The 20198-nt window shown below is 33.7% G+C and overlaps 1 protein-coding gene and 1 long non-coding RNA gene across 2 annotated transcripts; both read right to left on the bottom strand.

Annotated features, from left to right (window-relative positions):
* Window positions 1-10376: 10376 nt before the first annotated feature.
* LOC129743331 (uncharacterized) lies at window positions 10377-16192 on the bottom strand. Its single transcript, XM_055735313.1, has 2 exons — window positions 16113-16192; window positions 10377-16065 (listed from the first exon to the last, which is right to left on the bottom strand). Exons 1-2 carry the CDS (start codon window positions 16190-16192, stop codon window positions 10377-10379), a joined length of 5769 nt encoding a protein of 1922 aa, XP_055591288.1.
* Window positions 16192-16781, bottom strand: LOC129750152 (uncharacterized). The gene is made up of 3 exons (XR_008738310.1): window positions 16741-16781; window positions 16607-16681; window positions 16192-16549 (listed from the first exon to the last, which is right to left on the bottom strand). It is a non-coding gene; the product is annotated as an uncharacterized LOC129750152 (long non-coding RNA).
* Between the last annotated feature and the right edge of the window lie 3417 nt (window positions 16782-20198).

The following is a 20198-nucleotide window of genomic DNA, read 5'->3' as shown; positions in this document are numbered from 1 at the left end:
GACAAAAATGACAAAAATGACAAAAATGACAAAAATGACAAAAATGACAAAAATGACAAAAATGACAAAAATGACAAAAATGACAAAAATGACAAAAATGACAAAAATGACAAAAATGACAAAAATGACAAAAATGACAAAAATGACAAAAATGACAAAAATGACAAAAATGACAAAAATGACAAAAATGACAAAAATGACAAAAATGACAAAAATGACAAAAATGACAAAAATGACAAAAATGACAAAAATGACAAAAATGACAAAAATGACAAAAATGACAAAAATGACAAAAATGACAAAAATGACAAAAATGACAAAAATGACAAAAATGACAAAAATGACAAAAATGACAAAAATGACAAAAATGACAAAAATGACAAAAATGACAAAAATGACAAAAATGACAAAAATGACAAAAATGACAAAAATGACAAAAATGACAAAAATGACAAAAATGACAAAAATGACAAAAATGACAAAAATAACAAATATGACAAAAATGACAAAAATGACAAAAATGACAAAAATGACAAAAATGGCAAAAATGACAAAAATGACAAAAATGACAAAAATGACAAAAATGACAAAAATGACAAAAATGACAAAAATGACAAAAATGACAAAAATGACAAAAATGACAAAAATGACAAAAATGACAAAAATGACAAAAATGACAAAAATGACAAAAAATGACAAAAATGACAAAAATGACAAAAATGACAAAAATGACAAAAATGACAAAAAATGACAAAAATGACAAAAATGACAAAAAATGACAAAAATGACAAAAATGACAAAAACGACAAATATGACAAAAATGCCAAAAATGACAAAAATTACAAAAATTTCAAAAATGACAAAAATTACAAAATATACAAAAATGGCAATTAAGACAAAAATGGCAAAAATGACAAAAATGACAAAAATTACAAAAATTACAAAAATTACAAAAATTACAAAAATTACACAAATGAAAAAATTACAAATATGACAAAAATGACAGAAAAGACAAAAATGACAAAAATGACAAAAATGACAAAAATGACAAAAATGACAAAAATGACAAAAATGACAAAAATGACAAAAATGACAAAAATGACAAAAATGACAAAAATGACAAAAATGACAAAAATGACAAAAATGACAAAAATGACAAAAATGACAAAAATGACAAAAATGACAAAAATGACAAAAATTACAAAAATGACAAAAATGACAAAAATGACAAAAATGACAAAAATGACAAAAATGACAAAAATGACAAAAATGACAAAAATGACAAAAATGACAAAAATGACAAAAATGACAAAAATGACAAAAATGACAAAAATGACAAAAATGACAAAAATGACAAAAATGACAAAAATGACAAAAATGACAAAAATGACAAAAATGACAAAAATGACAAAAATGACAAAAATGACAAAAATGACAAAAATGACAAAAATGACAAAAATGACAAAAATGACAAAAATGACAAAAATGACAAAAATGACAAAAATGACAAAAATGACAAAAATGACAAAAATGACAAAAATGACAAAAATGACAAAAATGACAAAAATGACAAAAATGACAAAAATGACAAAAATGACAAAAATGACAAAAATGACAAAAATGACAAAAATGACAAAAATGACAAAAATGACAAAAATGACAAAAATGACAAAAATGACAAAAATGACAAAAATGACAAAAATGACAAAAATGACAAAAATGACAAAAATGACAAAAATGACAAAAATGACAAAAATGACAAAAATGACAAAAATGACAAAAATGACAAAAATGACAAAAATGACAAAAATGACAAAAATGACAAAAATGACAAAAATGACAAAAATAACAAAAATGACAAAAATGACAAAAATGACAAAAATGACAAAAATGACAAAAATGACAAAAATGACAAAAATGACAAAAATGACAAAAATGACAAAAATGACAAAAATGACAAAAATGACAAAAATGACAAAAATGACAAAAATGACAAAAATGACAAAAATAACAAATATGACAAAAATGACAAAAATGACAAAAATGACAAAAATGACAAAAATGACAAAAATGACAAAAATGACAAAAATGACAAAAATGACAAAAATGACAAAAATGACAAAAATGACAAAAATGACAAAAATGACAAAAATGACAAAAATGACAAAAATGACAAAAATGACAAAAATGTCAAAAATGACAAAAATGACAAAAATGACAAAAATGACAAAAATGACAAAAATGACAAAAATGACAAAAATGACAAAAATGACAAAAATGACAAAAATGACAAAAATGACAAAAATGACAAAAATGACAAAAATGACAAAAATGACAAAAATGACAAAAATGACAAAAATGACAAAAATGACAAAAATGACAAAAATGACAAAAATGAAAAAAAATGACAAAAATGACAAAAATGACAAAAATGACAAAAAATGACAAAAATGACAAAAATTACAAAAATTACAAAAATTACAAAAATTACAAAAATTACAAAAATTACAAAAATGACAAAAATTACAAAATATACAAAAATGGCAATTAAGACAAAAATGGCAAAAATGACAAAAATGACAAAAATGACAAAAATGACAAAAATGACAAAAATGACAAAAATGACAAAAATGACAAAAATGACAAAAATGACAAAAATGACAAAAATTACAAAAATTACAAAAATTACAAAAATTACACAAATGAAAAAATTACAAAAATTACAAAAATGACAAAAATGACATAAAAGACAAAAATGACAAAAATGACAAAAATGACAAAAATGACAAAAATGACAAAAATGACAAAAATGACAAAAATGACAAAAATGACAAAAATGACAAAAATGACAAAAATGACAAAAATGACAAAAATGACAAAAATGACAAAAATGACAAAAATGACAAAAATGACAAAAATGACAAAAATGACAAAAATGACAAAAATGAAAAAATGACAAAAATGACAAAAATGACAAAAATGACAAAAATGACAAAAATTACAAAAATTACAAAAATTACAAAAAATTACAAAAATTACAAAAATTACAAAAATTACAAAAATTACAAAAATTACAAAAATTACCCAAATGAAAAAATTACAAAAATGACAAAAATGACAGAAAAGACAAAAATGACAAAAATGACAAAAATGACAAAAATGACAAAAATGACAAAAATGACAAAAATGACAAAAATGACAAAAATGACAAAAATGACAAAAATGACAAAAATGACAAAAATGACAAAAATGACAAAAATGACAAAAATGACAAAAATGACAAAAATGACAAAAATGACAAAAATGACAAAAATGACAAAAATGACAAAAATGACAAAAATGACAAAAATGACAAAAATGACAAAAATAACAAATATGACAAAAATGACAAAAATGACAAAAATGACAAAAATGACAAAAATGACAAAAATGACAAAAATGACAAAAATGACAAAAATGACAAAAATGACAAAAATGACAAAAATGACAAAAATGACAAAAATGACAAAAATGACAAAAATGACAAAAATGACAAAAATGACAAAAATGACAAAAATGACAAAAATGACAAAAATGACAAAAATGACAAAAATGACAAAAATGACAAAAATGACAAAAATGACAAAAATGACAAAAATGACAAAAATGACAAAAATGACAAAAATGACAAAAATGACAAAAATGACAAAAATGACAAAAATGACAAAAATGTCAAAAATGACAAAAATGACAAAAATGACAAAAATGACAAAAATGACAAAAATGACAAAAATGACAAAAATGACAAAAATGACAAAAATGACAAAAATGACAAAAATGACAAAAATGACAAAAATGAAAAAAAATGACAAAAATGACAAAAATGACAAAAAATGACAAAAATGACAAAAATTACAAAAATTACAAAAATGACAAAAATTACAAAAATTACAAAAATTACAAAAATTACAAAAATGACAAAAATGACAAAAATGACAAAAATGACAAAAATGACAAAAAATGACAAAAATTACAAAAATTACAAAAATTACAAAAATTACAAAAATTACAAAAATTACAAAAATGACAAAAATTACAAAATATACAAAAATGGCAATTAAGACAAAAATGACAAAAATGACAAAAATGACAAAAATGACAAAAATGACAAAAATGACAAAAATGACAAAAATGACAAAAATGACAAAAATGACAAAAATGACAAAAATTACAAAAATTACAAAAATTACAAAAATTACACAAATGAAAAAATTACAAAAATTACAAAAATGACAAAAATGACATAAAAGACAAAAATGACAAAAATGACAAAAATGACAAAAATGACAAAAATGACAAAAATGACAAAAATGACAAAAATGACAAAAATGACAAAAATGACAAAAATGACAAAAATGACAAAAATGACAAAAATGACAAAAATGACAAAAATGACAAAAATGACAAAAATGACAAAAATGACAAAAATGACAAAAATGACAAAAATGAAAAAATGACAAAAATGACAAAAATGACAAAAATGACAAAAATGACAAAAATTACAAAAATTACAAAAATTACAAAAATTACAAAAATTACAAAAATTACAAAAATTACAAAAATTACAAAAATTACCCAAATGAAAAAATTACAAAAATGACAAAAATGACAGAAAAGACAAAAATGACAAAAATGACAAAAATGACAAAAATGAAAAAAATGACAAAAATGACAAAAATGACAAAAATGACAAAAATGACAAAAATGACAAAAATGACAAAAATGACAAAAATGACAAAAATGACAAAAATGACAAAAATGACAAAAATGACAAAAATGACAAAAATGACAAAAATGACAAAAATGACAAAAATGACAAAAATGACAAAAATGACAAAAATGACAAAAATGACAAAAATGACAAAAATGACAAAAATGACAAAAATGACAAAAATGACAAAAATGACAAAAATGACAAAAATGACAAAAATGACAAAAATGACAAAAATGACAAAAATGACAAAAATGACAAAAATGACAAAAATAACAAATATGACAAAAATGACAAAAATGACAAAAATGACAAAAATGACAAAAATGACAAAAATGACAAAAATGACAAAAATGACAAAAATGACAAAAATGACAAAAATGACAAAAATGACAAAAATGACAAAAATGACAAAAATGACAAAAATGACAAAAATGACAAAAATGACAAAAATGACAAAAATGACAAAAATGACAAAAATGACAAAAATGTCAAAAATGACAAAAATGACAAAAATGACAAAAATGACAAAAATGACAAAAATGACAAAAATGACAAAAATGACAAAAATGACAAAAATGACAAAAATGACAAAAATGACAAAAATGACAAAAATGACAAAAATGTCAAAAATGACAAAAATGACAAAAATGACAAAAATGACAAAAATGACAAAAATGACAAAAATGACAAAAATGACAAAAATGACAAAAATGACAAAAATGACAAAAATGACAAAAATGACAAAAATGAAAAAAAATGACAAAAATGACAAAAATGACAAAAAATGACAAAAATGACAAAAATTACAAAAATTACAAAAATGACAAAAATTACAAAAATTACAAAAATTACAAAAATTACAAAAATGACAAAAATTACAAAATATACAAAAATGGCAATTAAGACAAAAATGGCAAAAATGACAAAAATGACAAAAATGACAAAAATGACAAAAATGACAAAAATGACAAAAATGACAAAAATGACAAAAATGACAAAAATTACAAAAATTACAAAAATTACAAAAATTACAAAAATTACACAAATGAAAAAATTACAAAAATGACAAAAATGACAGAAAAGACAAAAATGACAAAAATGACAAAAATGACAAAAATGACAAAAATGACAAAAATGACAAAAATGACAAAAATGACAAAAATGACAAAAATGACAAAAATGACAAAAATGACAAAAATGACAAAAATGACAAAAATGACAAAAATGACAAAAATGACAAAAATGACAAAAATGACAAAAATGACAAAAATGACAAAAATGACAAAAATGACAAAAATGACAAAAATGACAAAAATGACAAAAATTACAAAAATTACAAAAATTACAAAAATTACAAAAATTACACAAATGAAAAAATGACAAAAATGACAAAAATGACAGAAAAGACAAAAATGACAAAAATGACAAAAATGACAAAAATGACAAAAATGACAAAAATGACAAAAATGACAAAAATTACAAAAATTACAAAAATTACAAAAATTACAAAAATTACAAAAATTACAAAAATTACAAAAATTACAAAAATTACCCAAATGAAAAAATTACAAAAATGACAAAAATGACAGAAAAGACAAAAATGACAAAAATGACAAAAATGACAAAAATGACAAAAATGACAAAAATGACAAAAATGACAAAAATGACAAAAATGACAAAAATGACAAAAATGACAAAAATGACAAAAATGACAAAAATGACAAAAATGACAAAAATGACAAAAATGACAAAAATGACAAAAATGACAAAAATGACAAAAATGACGAAAATGACAAAAATGACAAAAATGACAAAAATGACAAAAATGACAAAAATGACAAAAATGACAAAAATGACAAAAATGACAAAAATGACAAAAATGACAAAAATGACAAAAATGACAAAAATGACAAAAATTACAAAAATGACAAAAATGACAAAAATGACAAAAATGACAAAAATGACAAAAATGACAAAAATGACAAAAATGACAAAAATGACAAAAATGACAAAAATGACAAAAATGACAAAAATGACAAAAATGACAAAAATGACAAAAATGACAAAAATGACAAAAATGACAAATATGAAAAAAATGACAAAAATGATAAAAATGACAAAAATGACAAAAATGACAAAAATGACAAAAATGACAAAAATGACAAAAATGACAAAAATGACAAAAATGACAAAAATGACAAAAATGACAAAAAAGACAAAAATGACAAAAATGACAAAAATGACAAAAATGACAAAAATGACAAAAATGACAAAAATGACAAAAATGACAAAAATGACAAAAATGACAAAAATGACAAAAATGATAAAATTGACAATGATGATAAAATTGATAAAATTTACAAAAATGACAAAAATGACAAAATGACAAAATTGATAAAATTGATAAAATTGACAAAAATGACAAAAATGACGAAACTGTCAAATGGACAAAATTGTTCGAAATTTCGAAATATCATCAACGTTATTTTAAGTCTATTTCCGACCATTTTTAGAATTTTTATAGTTTTTTTTCTCATGTTTTTGATGCATTTTGCACTTTTTTTGTTTTGTTTATAATCTTTGTTTTTTTTTTTTTTGGCATTTTTGCTGTTTTTGTCATTCTTAATCATTTTTTAGATGATTTTGTCATTTTGAGGCTTTTGTTTGTTTTTGTTTTTGTTTTTTTTTTTAAATTTTCATCTTTTATTAATTTTTGAGTACTTTATAAATTTAAAAAAAAAATTCATTTGTTGTTGTATTTTATCACCATTTCTGAACGTTATAACGTATTTTTGGTGTTTTCTAAATTATATTGATCCTGTTATAGAGAAAACTAAAAGGTAATGTCGCTTCTAAAAACCTTTCGATTTTGGCACATGTGCCAAAATCGGATGTTGCCAAAATCGAATGTTGCCAAAATCGAATGTTGCCAAAAACGAACGGGGTCTGTACTTGTATTGCCTTTCAATAACATAATCCAATGTTTTTTTCCGTATAAAAATTAATTTGTTTCGAATGTTCTTAATTCGGTTAGATATTAGAGTTTGAAATTCCCCTCGCTTGTCAATTTGTGTGACAAGCATATCGAGCTCAATAATATCCTGTATGAATTAATTTTTATTTTAATGAGCCACCTCGTTCGATACTTAGCAAAACTATCACTAATAAATTAGGCATCCAACGCTCAATGATCTGTTCAAAATCAAATTTGATTAACTTTCAAATTCTGTACGGTCGAACAGCTGGACTTTTCATTGTTTGTGACCTGCCATTTATAACAAATCAGTATTGTTCGACCGTGCAAAATTTATAGACTATAACGAAAAGCGGAGTTAAACAATATTCTTTTCTGAGGCAAAAAATAAATTCGATGAGTTTATTATAATTGATCCTTTTTACCTGGTGATGAGGTACCTATAGCTCATATGTATAAGGTGAAGGAGAGACACCAACAATTTCGACAGCTAATTTACAATCGACACCCAGGGGGTCATGGCACGATTCTGTGTGGAGTGGAGTGACTAGCTTGATGTGACCTTTCTAAACGGTTCATCAACCGATTTGAGTAGTTAGTTCACACCGTTTGAACTTTCGATGTGCCTGTCTTTGATAGAGCCAGTCATGCGTTCGTTATTGCCCGCTGTTAAATTTGATAAACTTATATTTAGATTTATTGCGTTTGGAAGAAAACACACAAAAGTTCTTCGATTTGACAGGCGAGAGACAGACGAATTCCGTAAAATGACATAAATAAGACTACTCATCTTATTGAGTACAGATTTTAAGCATGGCAGCAGTTTTTTTTGTGTTACCAATAACACAAAAAACTGTCATTAAACTTAAAATCCGACCTCAATCAGTTAAATTAAACAATCAGAACCTGTTCCATCTGGTTATATTCTATTTTGTTTTGGTTGACATAGCCTTTTTTTTATCCAAATGAATTTCTTTTGGGAACTATGGGAACTATGGGAATTAGAGAAGAATTGTGAAAACTTTTAACAAATTATATATACTCAAAATACTTATTTTGATATCCATTTATAGAACAATCTGCGATAAAATGTTGAAATAAAAGATTATTTTCGTAATGTGTACATTTTGTAGCTTAAAAATTATCACTTTGAGAACTCTTTAAAGAATTTTAGGATATAAATGTCATTTCACAAATAAACATAAAACACAAATTTTCGTAGAAGAAAATGTAAAAACATCTTCAAGATATCTACAATATTTTTCTTGGGCATCTTCATAAGACTCTACAAAATTTTAATGATTCTCATTTTGCAACAATTCGTTTGGAAATCCAAACATTTATTTGAGAAAAGTGTTTGTTAATAATTGCTAACAATTTAAAACTGAATTTTTAATAATTTTTATGCAGTATTTTGTTGAATCATGATTCAAAAATTTAGAATTATAAATTCTTGTTTTGATTCTTCAATTTCTAAATATAAATTTAATTCTAAAATATGATTATTCTAATCATATTCTTAGGTCTGAAGCTTTTGGAACTCCATTTTGTTTTTGAATGTCTAGCTCTCATACTAGATTTTAAATTTTATTGGAATTGGAATTTATTTGAATCGAAAGAAATAGTAACAAATTTGCATAAAAAATATTTTATATAGTTTTAATTTTTGATAGTCTATCCCATTTCAATATTTCAATGAAAAGTCCTAATCAATTGCGATGGATATAACCAAACTATCAGATTCAGAGTGATTTTTTTTAAATTAAATTATTAAGCTGGATTTCAACTCAAAATTTGAAATATTATTGTATAGATGAACTAAAAACAGTATTGGCGATGTAATTGGTGTGAATCCAGCCGTGTTGGTCAAAATTAAGAAAAATAACTTCCGAATGTTCAACTTGAGCGATTGCCTTGTTTCCGAGAAAATAGTCGAGTAATGATGGAATAGTTTTATCACGTTTTATCCCGTTTGTGGGAAATAAAAACTGTTCCGTAGTACGTTGTATGCGAACGAACTCGACTGTAAATACATTTATTATTAAATGGTGATAATGTAAACAATCTTTTATGAACTTACAAATAAGTTTCGCCGTTTACCCTAAGCTCTAGCTCTGGCAACCCTAAACCGTCGGATATCACCGGCTATTTGAAGCTAATGGACGAAAATCATATTTATCTTCGGGTACAAACCAAGTATTCTTGCGTACTTACGCTTTTTCTTTCCTACCGCTCTAATTGAGCTCAACCCGGTTCACCTAACCGGAACAACCGAACGGTCACTCAACTATCAAAGGAAATACAATATTTTAGTGGGAAATTGCGCAGTAAGGAATTTCTATCACCTAACCTCTTCCGACTCACAAACCCGCGAGCACTCAAATCCCGCGCAACTAGCCAAATAGATTCCACCTACTATAAAAATACATTAGAAGATAATCGAAGTAACTACAAAATGAATACATACTATTTTCTCCAAAAACTATTCACTACAAAACTAACTAACTGCCAGGTCAGGAAAAAACGTGTCGCAGCTTCGATCAATTTTCTAACAATGACAATTCTTTTTCGGCGCCAACGCGTTGACGTTTGTCCGATCCCGTACCAAGGTTGCCAGTTCTACTAACACCCCAACCCGTAACGTCGTAGTCAATCGACTTTACTCTCCTCCTGCACGTCCAACAGAGCAACCTTTACCGCTGGTCTTTGAAGAGTAGATCCGTCGCAGGTCTCCACGTCGACTTTGTGAACTTGTCCGTCTCGTCCTGGATAAGTCCTCACCACCTTACCTCGGAGCCATCCGTTGCGCACGGACTCGTCTACGATGACCACTAGATCGCCGACCTTCAGCGGCCGCGTTTCCGCGAACCATTTCGTCCTGCAGGCTATAGTAGGTAGGTAAGTTTGTACCCAGCGCTTCCAAAACTGGTTTGTTAAGTGTTGAATAACCTTCCAGTTTGGTCGAAGAGGTGTAACATCGTCGATTGGTACCCTTGGTGGTTTGCTGTCCTCGCCGGAACTTAGCCAAAGGAAATGATTTGGAGTCAGCACTTCTTCCTTGGGATCCTCCAGCGGCACGAACGTCAGCGGATGGGAGTTGACTATCAATTCTGCTTCCGAGAGCAATGTTCGCAGTCCTTCATCGTCTAGCCTTTGATGGTGCGAGAGAGTCTTGAACGCCTCCTTCACGGACCGGACTTTCCTCTCCCAAACCCCGCCCATATGGGGGGCAGAAGGGGGGTTGAAGTGCCATTGTGTATGGCTGTTGGTAAAGTAGCTCGCTAACTCCTTATTGATTGCATTAGTTTCTTCTTCCAACTCTCGTGCTGCCCCGCGGAAGTTCGTCCCATTGTCGCTGAATATCTCTTGAGGAGGACCATGCTTAGCGATAAACCGCCGAATTGCCATCCTGCAGGATTCTGCCGATAAAGAATGCACAACCTCTAGGTGCAACGCCCTCACCGAGAGGCAGGTGAAAAGCGCGACCCACCTTTTTTCGTCGCTACGTCCTCGTTTGACCAGCAGTGGTCCGAAGTAGTCCAGCCCTGTGAAGGTGAACGGTCGTACATAGGGTTTAACCCTGGGCTGGGGGAGTGGGGCCATTTTTGGAGCCTGTGGTCTAGCCAGATAAACACGACACCACATGCAGCTTTTAATCGCCTTCTTCACACTGGCTCTCATCCGGGGAATGTAGTAACGTTGCTTGAGCTCGTTCAGTACAGTCTCGGTATTGGCATGGCCGTACTTTTGGTGAAATCGCAGGATCAAAAGAGTGGTGACATGATGATCTCTTGGTATTATCACAGGATTTCGAAAGTCGAACGAATAATAAGCCGCTTGAGGGTCGATTCTGCTCGCCATCCGGAGAACACCGGACTCATCGATCACCGGTGACAGCTTCGCTAGGACACTTCCCTTGCCGATACGCTTCCACTGCTTCGATGAAAGCTCAGAACTGCTTCTAAGCGCTTGAATTTCTTCCGCAAACACCTGTCGCTGCACAGCCCGCCAAATGGCTGCTTCCGCCGACACATAATCATCACGATTCAGATCACCACAGGATTCACTAGATTCCACCGGTTCCCGTTTGAAGCGCTTGAAGCGGTGCACGAAATGATACATATAAGCAACTCGGTTGAGTAGCCCATCCCACCGCGAGAAACTTTCCATGTTGACTACAAAATCATCGTCAGACTGACGATGAACGTTTACCGACCGTAATTCGTCTTTGGGTGACTCCAGGCAGGGTTTTTGTTTCGGCCATTCCTCTGTTGGTCGGTACAAGAATTCGGGTCCTTTGTACCACAAACCATCTGGATCGAAGTTGGGACCATTACCCCATTTGGTTCCTTGGTCGGCTATGTTGTCACGGGAAGGAACCCACTGCCAGTCTTCCACCGAAGTATTCGTCAAAATTTCTGCTATTCTAAAACCGACAAATTGGCGATATTTTCGTGGATCCGCACGGAGCCAGGCCATAACAGTCGAAGAATCGGTCCACAGGAACTTTTCGGTAATTTGCAGTGAGTGACTTTCTTCTACAGACTTCAGCAACCGAGAACCAATCACTGCAGCGCCCAGCTCGTTTCGAGGTATGGATTGTGGTCTTAAAGGTGTAACTTTGGCCTTAGCTGCCACCAGAGCGCAGCGGGGAGTATCTCCGTCAACGATTCTAAAATAGGCCGCAGCACAGTAGGCCAGCTCACTGGCGTCCACGAACACATGCAGCTGAAGTGAATTGTAGCTGCCGGTAGTGTAGTTGGGGAAATAACAACGTGGCACTCTTACATTTTCCAACTTCGGTGCCAGTTTGATCCAGCGCTGCCACTTATCAAAGTCGTCGTCGCAGATAGGATCATCCCACAGAATTCCCGAACGCCAGATGGACTGGATGAGAATTTTTCCGTGTATGGTGTAGCAGGCCACGATTCCGAGCGGGTCAAAAAGGCTCATGACTACCTGCAACACTTGCCGCTTTGTTGGTCGCGTTTCCCCAGACAGCAACGGGAGTAGATCTGTTCGGAAATCCGCCGAAAATACAAACACATCTTCACTCGGTACCCTCATCATACCGAGGACTCTTTCGGTTTTTGTCGTCTTCTCGATGGCAAAGCTCTTCATCTCATCTCCAGTAGTCACCCCAACCCGTTTCAGGAGGTGTTCGGAATTCGATTGCCAACTAGGTATCTCAAAACCAGCCGATCGGTTGACCAGACTCACTTCCAAAGCCAGTTTCGTTGCCTCTTCAATGGTATCACAGCTCGCAAGGAAATCGTCAACATATGTGTTGTTAACGATTGCTTCAGCAGCTTCCGGATAACGATCTTTATGTTCCTGGGCGTTTTTATTCTTCGCAAACTGTGCCGAACACGGGGAGCACGTTGCCCCGAACGTTGCGACGTCCATTATGTACACGTCGAGCGCAGCTTCTGGATTTTCCCGATACAAAAATCGTTGTGCATTCCTATCTTCCGGACGTATAATCAACTGGTGGAACATTTGCCTTATGTCCCCAGCGATGGCATACTGTTTCTGTCGGAATTGGCAGAGGACAGATAGAAGCGGCTTCACCAAATCCGGCCCTTTCAAAAGCTGGGAGTTCAGAGAGGTTCCTCCATACGTAGCCGCAGCATCCCAGACTACACGCACCTTCGTTGGCTTGCGCGGATGTCGCACTGCGCTGATTGGCAGGTACCAAATCTTTCTGTCGTCACTGCTGCGGAGCTCGTCTGACGTCGCTTTGTGAACGTACCCCTTCTGTAGATAATCGTTGATTTGTTTGTCAATATTAGTTTTCAGTTCGGGATCTTTCAGCAAGCGCCTTTCAAAACAACCGTGTCGACGTACTGCCATGCTAAAGTTGTTCGGAAAAATCGGCTCATCGCTTTTCCAAAGCAATCCAGTTTGGAACTTTCCGGATGGTGTACGAACTGTCGTCTCTTCGAGCAATCTTCTGGCCCGTCGATCTTCATCGGATTCGGGCGGATTCAATCCGGATATCGCCAGGTTTTCGAATTCAAAATACTGCTGGACCAGTTCATGGAGCTCGCGGCTATTGGAGCACTCGCAGACGTGAACAAAAGCACTACCTATCGTCTCAGGTGCTCGTCTTCCGCCGAATATTGCCCATCCGAGGCGAAATTTAGCAGCAACAGGTTCTCCTCCGGATCTTTCCCTCTTCTTCAAAGCTAAGTTGAGCTGGGCATTATCGACACCGATAAGAATTCGTGGCACGGCCGTCCGGTAGCTGCTGATGGGAAGTCCACTCAGATGGGGGAATTGCTTCGAGAGACTTTCATAATCCAGGCTCTGCTTCGGTAATTCCAAGCTCTCAACGGTTCTTACGTTCGCCAGCTGATGGATGCGATTGTTCGATGCACCTGAGATACCTATCTCGACCTTACGAGAGTTACTCTCACTTCTCGTGACGTTACTAGTCCACTGCAAGCAAAGCGGAATTCTTTCGCCCACCAAGCCCAGTTCGTCGATAAGTTCGTCTTCGACCAGCGTCAGGTCGGATCCGTCGTCCAGAAAAGCAAATGTGGACACCGACTTCCCGTTCGCGTGAAGAGTCACCGGAAGTATTTTGAAGAATGTGGTGCCTTGCTGGTGTTGATGATGGGCAGTTACCGATACAGAAGATTCCGATCCTTGACTCTTGAGAGTCGAACAACTTCCTGGATGTAGCAGTTTATGGTGGGGCTCAGGGCATCCATTGATCCCGCAAGGCTGCTTGTTTCGGCAAGGCCACCTTCCATGCGGCGCCAGACAACGCCTACACATTCCCGTTTCACTGATGAACCTCAGCTTCTCTTCGAGCGGCAACGTTTCGAACTGCTTACAAGTTCGGACTCTGTGCGTTGTACTTTTGCACATCAGGCACGGCTTTAGCTCCGGATTAACTTTCGAAGGCGGTGGTCCAGGCGCTGAGGACACGGAGGCGGAATGTGCGTTCAAATAAACTGGCTTCTCCTTTCTCACAACACCTTTTGTGGCTTTTTCATTCAGACCAACATCCGACGTCAATTTCACCTTGCATGCCGCTGTTCGATAAGCCGACACAAACGCACAGAAATCACCAAGCGATGGTTCCGGAAGAGCTGCTAACTTCATACCCCATTGTAGCTGCAAGTCGGGTGGAAGCTTAGCGACCAGCTCTGCCAGCAAGAGTGGATTGTCCAAATGGGTGTTCAGTTTCGCTGACTGCATGTACGTCACCATGTTGCGTACCTCTCTGCCGAACGTCACTAGCGTCTCCAATTTCGTCACAGACGGCTGAGCGGTTTTCCGGATCTTGGATAGCAGACAGTATACAATTTGGTCTGGCCTTCCACACTCGGCTCGTAGGATGTCGATAATTTCCGGGATTGCATCCGGCAGCGTTAGAATATTCTGAACCTTTTCGCGAGCGCTACCAACAAGACTCTTCTGTAGCCTAGCGAGGTTCTCGTCGGGTTGTATGCCACACATGGCCGTTGTCGATTCAAAAGCACTCAAGAACATGGGCCACTCGAGTGGGTCCCCGGAAAACTTGGGGAGGTCTCTAGAGACAACTTGACGCGCCGCCAATTGCTGTGGCGTAATCATGCGACCTGTAGCATGAGGAAATCCTTTAACCAAATCTGCTGACACTGTTGGTGGAACTGTAGGCGGGTGCTGCTCGGATGCTTGCCAAGCACACGGCTGTACATTCAAACCAAAGTTCGGATGCCTGACTGGGTTGTTGATAAAGACTCCTCCCTGAGGGTGCGCAAACTGATAATCAGCACCAGATGACGGTATGTCAGGAATATTCGGAAAATACATCGCCCCGTAGGGGATATTCATCACTGGAAATCCAGGGAACTGCGACGAGTTCGGCGGTGGCAACGTTAGCGGATTCACTGGTACAGGTGGAACTGGATTCTGAGCCACTGGCGGAAAACGTAGATTCGAATCAAGATAATTGCTCCTTGGGCCCGGTGCTATAGCTGGGGGAGGATTTCTTACTGGAATCTCTGCTTGTTTTGGCGCAGTGCTTGGTTGAATCTGTTGACCTGATTGAATAACAGCTTGTATTCTTTGCCGCTCCTCTCGCTGTTGGATGGCGGGTTGTGGGTTCGCACTTGGAGCCACTGTCTCGGGTTTCTGCTGGACTGGGGTAGACGTATGCACGAATCCGCATTGTTGTTCCACCCAACCGGCGATACTTCGATGACTTTTTCCTCCTACGCTACGATCACATCCTTCATTGAGCTCTTCCAGAGCTATTTCTGTTTCTAGCTGCTGCTTTCTAGCAAGAAACTCGCGATCCCGTTCCGCTTTTTGATCTTCCAAATCCTTTTGCTCTTTCAGGTGCCTCAAACGAAGATGAGCAATAGCATTGACTGAGACGACTGATCCGGCATTCGAATTAGACGACGATTGAAGTCTTCCGAAATTTCGATCGTCCTGTCTCCCACTAATTGGACCGGTGGTATTATCATCACGATCGACCGCGCGAGCAGAAGCAAATGTTGTGCGTGCTTCGGGCGAGTTTATGTTGCCGGTTTGAGTAAAATTAACTGCGTTGTGACTAGCTACGCATCTGCAGCAGAGCCAGCTTCGATCGGCTATGGTAGCCGTAACACCGGCGCATCCATAATGTTGCCATTGCGAACACTCGTCACAAGCGACCATGCTCTGCGCTGAATCTGGGCGGCGACATGTCACGCAGCTGTACAGCTCTCCGGTAGGGCCTTCCATCATCGGTTCCAGGTTTAGGTTGCTCGTTGCAGCTTTATTTTCGAGATTTGTGGGAAATAAAAACTGTTCCGTAGTACGTTGTATGCGAACGAACTCGACTGTAAATACATTTATTATTAAATGGTGATAATGTAAACAATCTTTTATGAACTTACAAATAAGTTTCGCCGTTTACCCTAAGCTCTAGCTCTGGCAACCCTAAACCGTCGGATATCACCGGCTATTTGAAGCTAATGGACGAAAATCATATTTATCTTCGGGTACAAAACAAGTATTCTTGCGTACTTACGCTTTTTCTTTCCTACCGCTCTAATTGAGCTCAACCCGGTTCACCTAACCGGAACAACCGAACGGTCACTCAACTATCAAAGGAAATACAATATTTTAGTGGGAAATTGCGCAGTAAGGAATTTCTATCACCTAACCTCTTCCGACTCACAAACCCGCGAGCACTCAAATCCCGCGCAACTAGCCAAATAGATTCCACCTACTATAAAAATACATTAGAAGATAATCGAAGTAACTACAAAATGAATACATACTATTTTCTCCAAAAACTATTCACTACAAAACTAACTAACTGCCAGGTCAGGAAAAAACGTGTCGCAGCTTCGATCAATTTTCTAACAATGACAATTCTTTTTCGGCGCCAACGCGTTGACGTTTGTCCGATCCCGTACCAAGGTTGCCAGTTCTACTAACACCGTTAGTTTATTGGGAAAAATTGAAACATAGGCAAGTTTTTGGTGCCAATGCTTTAAAAAATGCTCTAGGAAAAAAAATCTGACTCGATTTTTTATCAGATTTTTTCCATCAGCTCTAGTTATAGAAGAAGTATGTTTAGTATTTTTTGAGAAAATTGAATAGGTTTTATTAAAGATGTACCAAATAGTGCAAACGGCTGAATACCGACTATTTATCTTTCAACTATTCGGTGAAACGATTAATCTGAAAATATATAGCAACTTTTAACATGACAAATCGTAATTAAGTAAAAAAATAATTTAAAAAAAACACTATTTGTATGTGCTTTGTATAGAATTTGAAGCTTAAATGATTTCAAGTTCCAGCCAATAATCTAAGTTTCATAATTTTAATGTAATTTATTATAACCATAAAATCCCCATGATTGAAATATATGTTCATAATTTTAATCGCTGGTTTCACAACAACTTTCGCGTACCCATTTCTTACATAATTACCTTGATTTCGATAGTTTTAAATTTAAGATTTGATTTTTTTTATAAAAACTATTGATCATAATTAAAACTGTTTAATTGTGATAACGGGTCAAAATATATGAGTGCACAAATGCCAATGAAAGACGTAAAATATTACAGTAAACACGTCATCGAAAGAAAAACAAATGGATTATCAAAAAAAGCTTATTTAAAGAAAACATCTTTCTGAATTCGAAGTGAAGAAATCCTCAAATAATTTGAATTATGAAGAGTGGTTTAACATTAATAAATCAAAATCAATCATTTTTGCTACGTTGAGGCGAATACAATCAAAGCTCTTTTTTTTAATCGTTTTAAAATAAACATCCTTTACAAGAAAAATTGTGTGTGGTGTATGGAGGAAAGTGAAACTTTTTTCAATTTTTGAGAGCTGTTTTCTTTCGATCGGAACCTATTTTTTTAAATATTTATATTATTTGTTATATTTATATTTATTTATATTTTTTAACTTAAGACTCTTGGACCTTCAGGTCGAATTCTTGAATTTTGAAATTCTGGAAATGTCACCAGAGTGAACTTAACAGATTCCCTTAGGACCCGAGGCAAACCGAAATCTACCTTTTCCTTAATTCATTAATCTTGTTCTATAATCCTTCTGGTTTTTTCATATTTTCCTATCTTTCTTCTTTTCTCTTAAAAAAATGATGAAATAGACTTACGCAAACTATTGTTAACATACAAGGGCAGTTTAGCCCTTTAAAGCCTAAAGGCATGAGCCGTTTCAAATAAAGAAATTATAAAAAAAGATATTCTGATATTTAAATGTATCTTCTAAATTTTAATCGTCTAGATAGTTTCGGTATCATTAATTCAGACGAAATATGGGCTTTTGTAAAAATCGAACCTTGCAGGGGGTTTATTGTAAATGTTAACGCTTGTCCGCGAAAAGGGGGGTTTCAGTCATGTCCACGTGGACATATTCGCCTCATAATTATTTTCACAAATTGAACATATGTGTTTTAATCAATAGCTTAAGATTGCTCGCATTTAAATAAAAATTAAACGTTAAATTATAAGTGATATATTCAAAGCAACATTAAGTATTAAATTTCTACTTCTATTAAAAAGTCGAGAGAACATTAAGTTCTGGGTTGAATAATTTTGATTACACAAAAAACCCATTGTAATTTTCAATTTTCGTTTATTTATCTCTAACAAACTTAAGTTATTTTTCCACTTCTGGAAAAGCAAGGCACCTCACACCATTTTACTGCACTCTGACGTGTTTTGAATGTTCTTTATCCGTAAATTTTCCGTCAGAAGTCGTCTATACCCATGCTCGAATTTGAAGCCCTTATAGCTCAAATTTACTATGGTGGCTTCCGATAACCTTATTCTAGAATTTCATGAGCTTATCAATTGAGCGAACTTTAGGTGTTTGGGGCATCTGAAATGAACATCAGCCGAAATTGTATGATGAAGGCAAAGTAATCAAATGTGTAAATATACCATACCATTAGTCTTCGTTACTCAAATCAATTCAATTACTTGAATTTCAGTTACCTTTTTCTCATAAAATGTTCAAATACATAATATTCAGTATATTTACGAATAATCCAGGTGGTAGTATATAGAATTTAAGCAACTTCTCGAGAAAATCGGCTGTTTTGGCTGGCTATAAATTCTTTTGTCTTGCTGAACCGCAACGTGTTTTAGCCTTTTGCTTCCAATTCGTGCTCCTGGCTCATTTTAATCGGGGGGGGGGGGGGGGGGGGGGGCTGTAGGGTCTAACACTTTCAAAAAATCGATTTTTTTTATTTTTTTATTTTCTTATTGTAAAACATTTCGAGAATGTAGTGTCAAATTTTCAAGTCAATTGAAGCAAAACTGTAGAAATTATTACCATAGCTGTTTGGATGTCACTTTTTTCATTGAGACGATTAATAATCCCATTGATTAAACCAATTGGGTAATCATTCAATCTCAAGTTGGTGCGAATAATGTCGTTAATTTCGATGCTGCGGAAATATAATCCAGAAAATAGGAGGAAGTACGGATTTTACACAGTAAGTCGAACAGCACTACAAAAACACTAGATTCACAAATTAATCACAAAATATTGTAACAGACACAAATGACAGCTTTACCCGATCAGCCGAATCAAACCTGACAAGAAATACGACACATTTTAGGTAAGAATCGGTTAATTTTGTGAAGACTCTTTGAAATTTTGTTTACACACAATAAATTTTACAGTCCCTGATGACGATCCTATATGGATTGAAACGTTGGAACGTTAAATAAATAGTCGCTTTTGCTATTTGAACTGACTGAAAGCCGAAAAAATCACCTTACATTTACAAAACAGATTAAAAATAAATAATTGAAATAATGAATTAAGATTAAACCAGCACTACAAAATTGAAAAAAAAAGATTCATGAATAAGAGCTCTAAAACTTGGCTCATAAAATTCTGATCTGGAATTAAGATTCGGAAATCGTATTTTTGTACATTTCAGAAATCGTATAGAAATTCGGCGACAGATTCGAAGTTGAATTTTTGAAA

The sequence above is a fragment of the Uranotaenia lowii genome, chromosome 2, assembly GCF_029784155.1.
Source record: "Uranotaenia lowii strain MFRU-FL chromosome 2, ASM2978415v1, whole genome shotgun sequence".
Lineage (NCBI taxonomy): Eukaryota > Metazoa > Arthropoda > Insecta > Diptera > Culicidae > Uranotaenia > Uranotaenia lowii.
This window is presented reverse-complemented; position numbering and strand designations above follow the sequence as displayed.

What these genes read in the sequence shown, in the direction of transcription:
- LOC129743331 (XM_055735313.1), bottom strand. Translation starts at nt 16,192, where the DNA reads ATGATAATACCACCGGTCCAATTAGTGGGAGACAGGACGATCGAAATT. An exon ending in AATCGTCGTCTAATTCGAAT is followed by an intron (nt 16,066 to 16,112) that starts GCCGGATCAGTC and finishes TCTTCGTTTGAG; the next exon opens with GCACCTGAAAGAGCAAAAGG.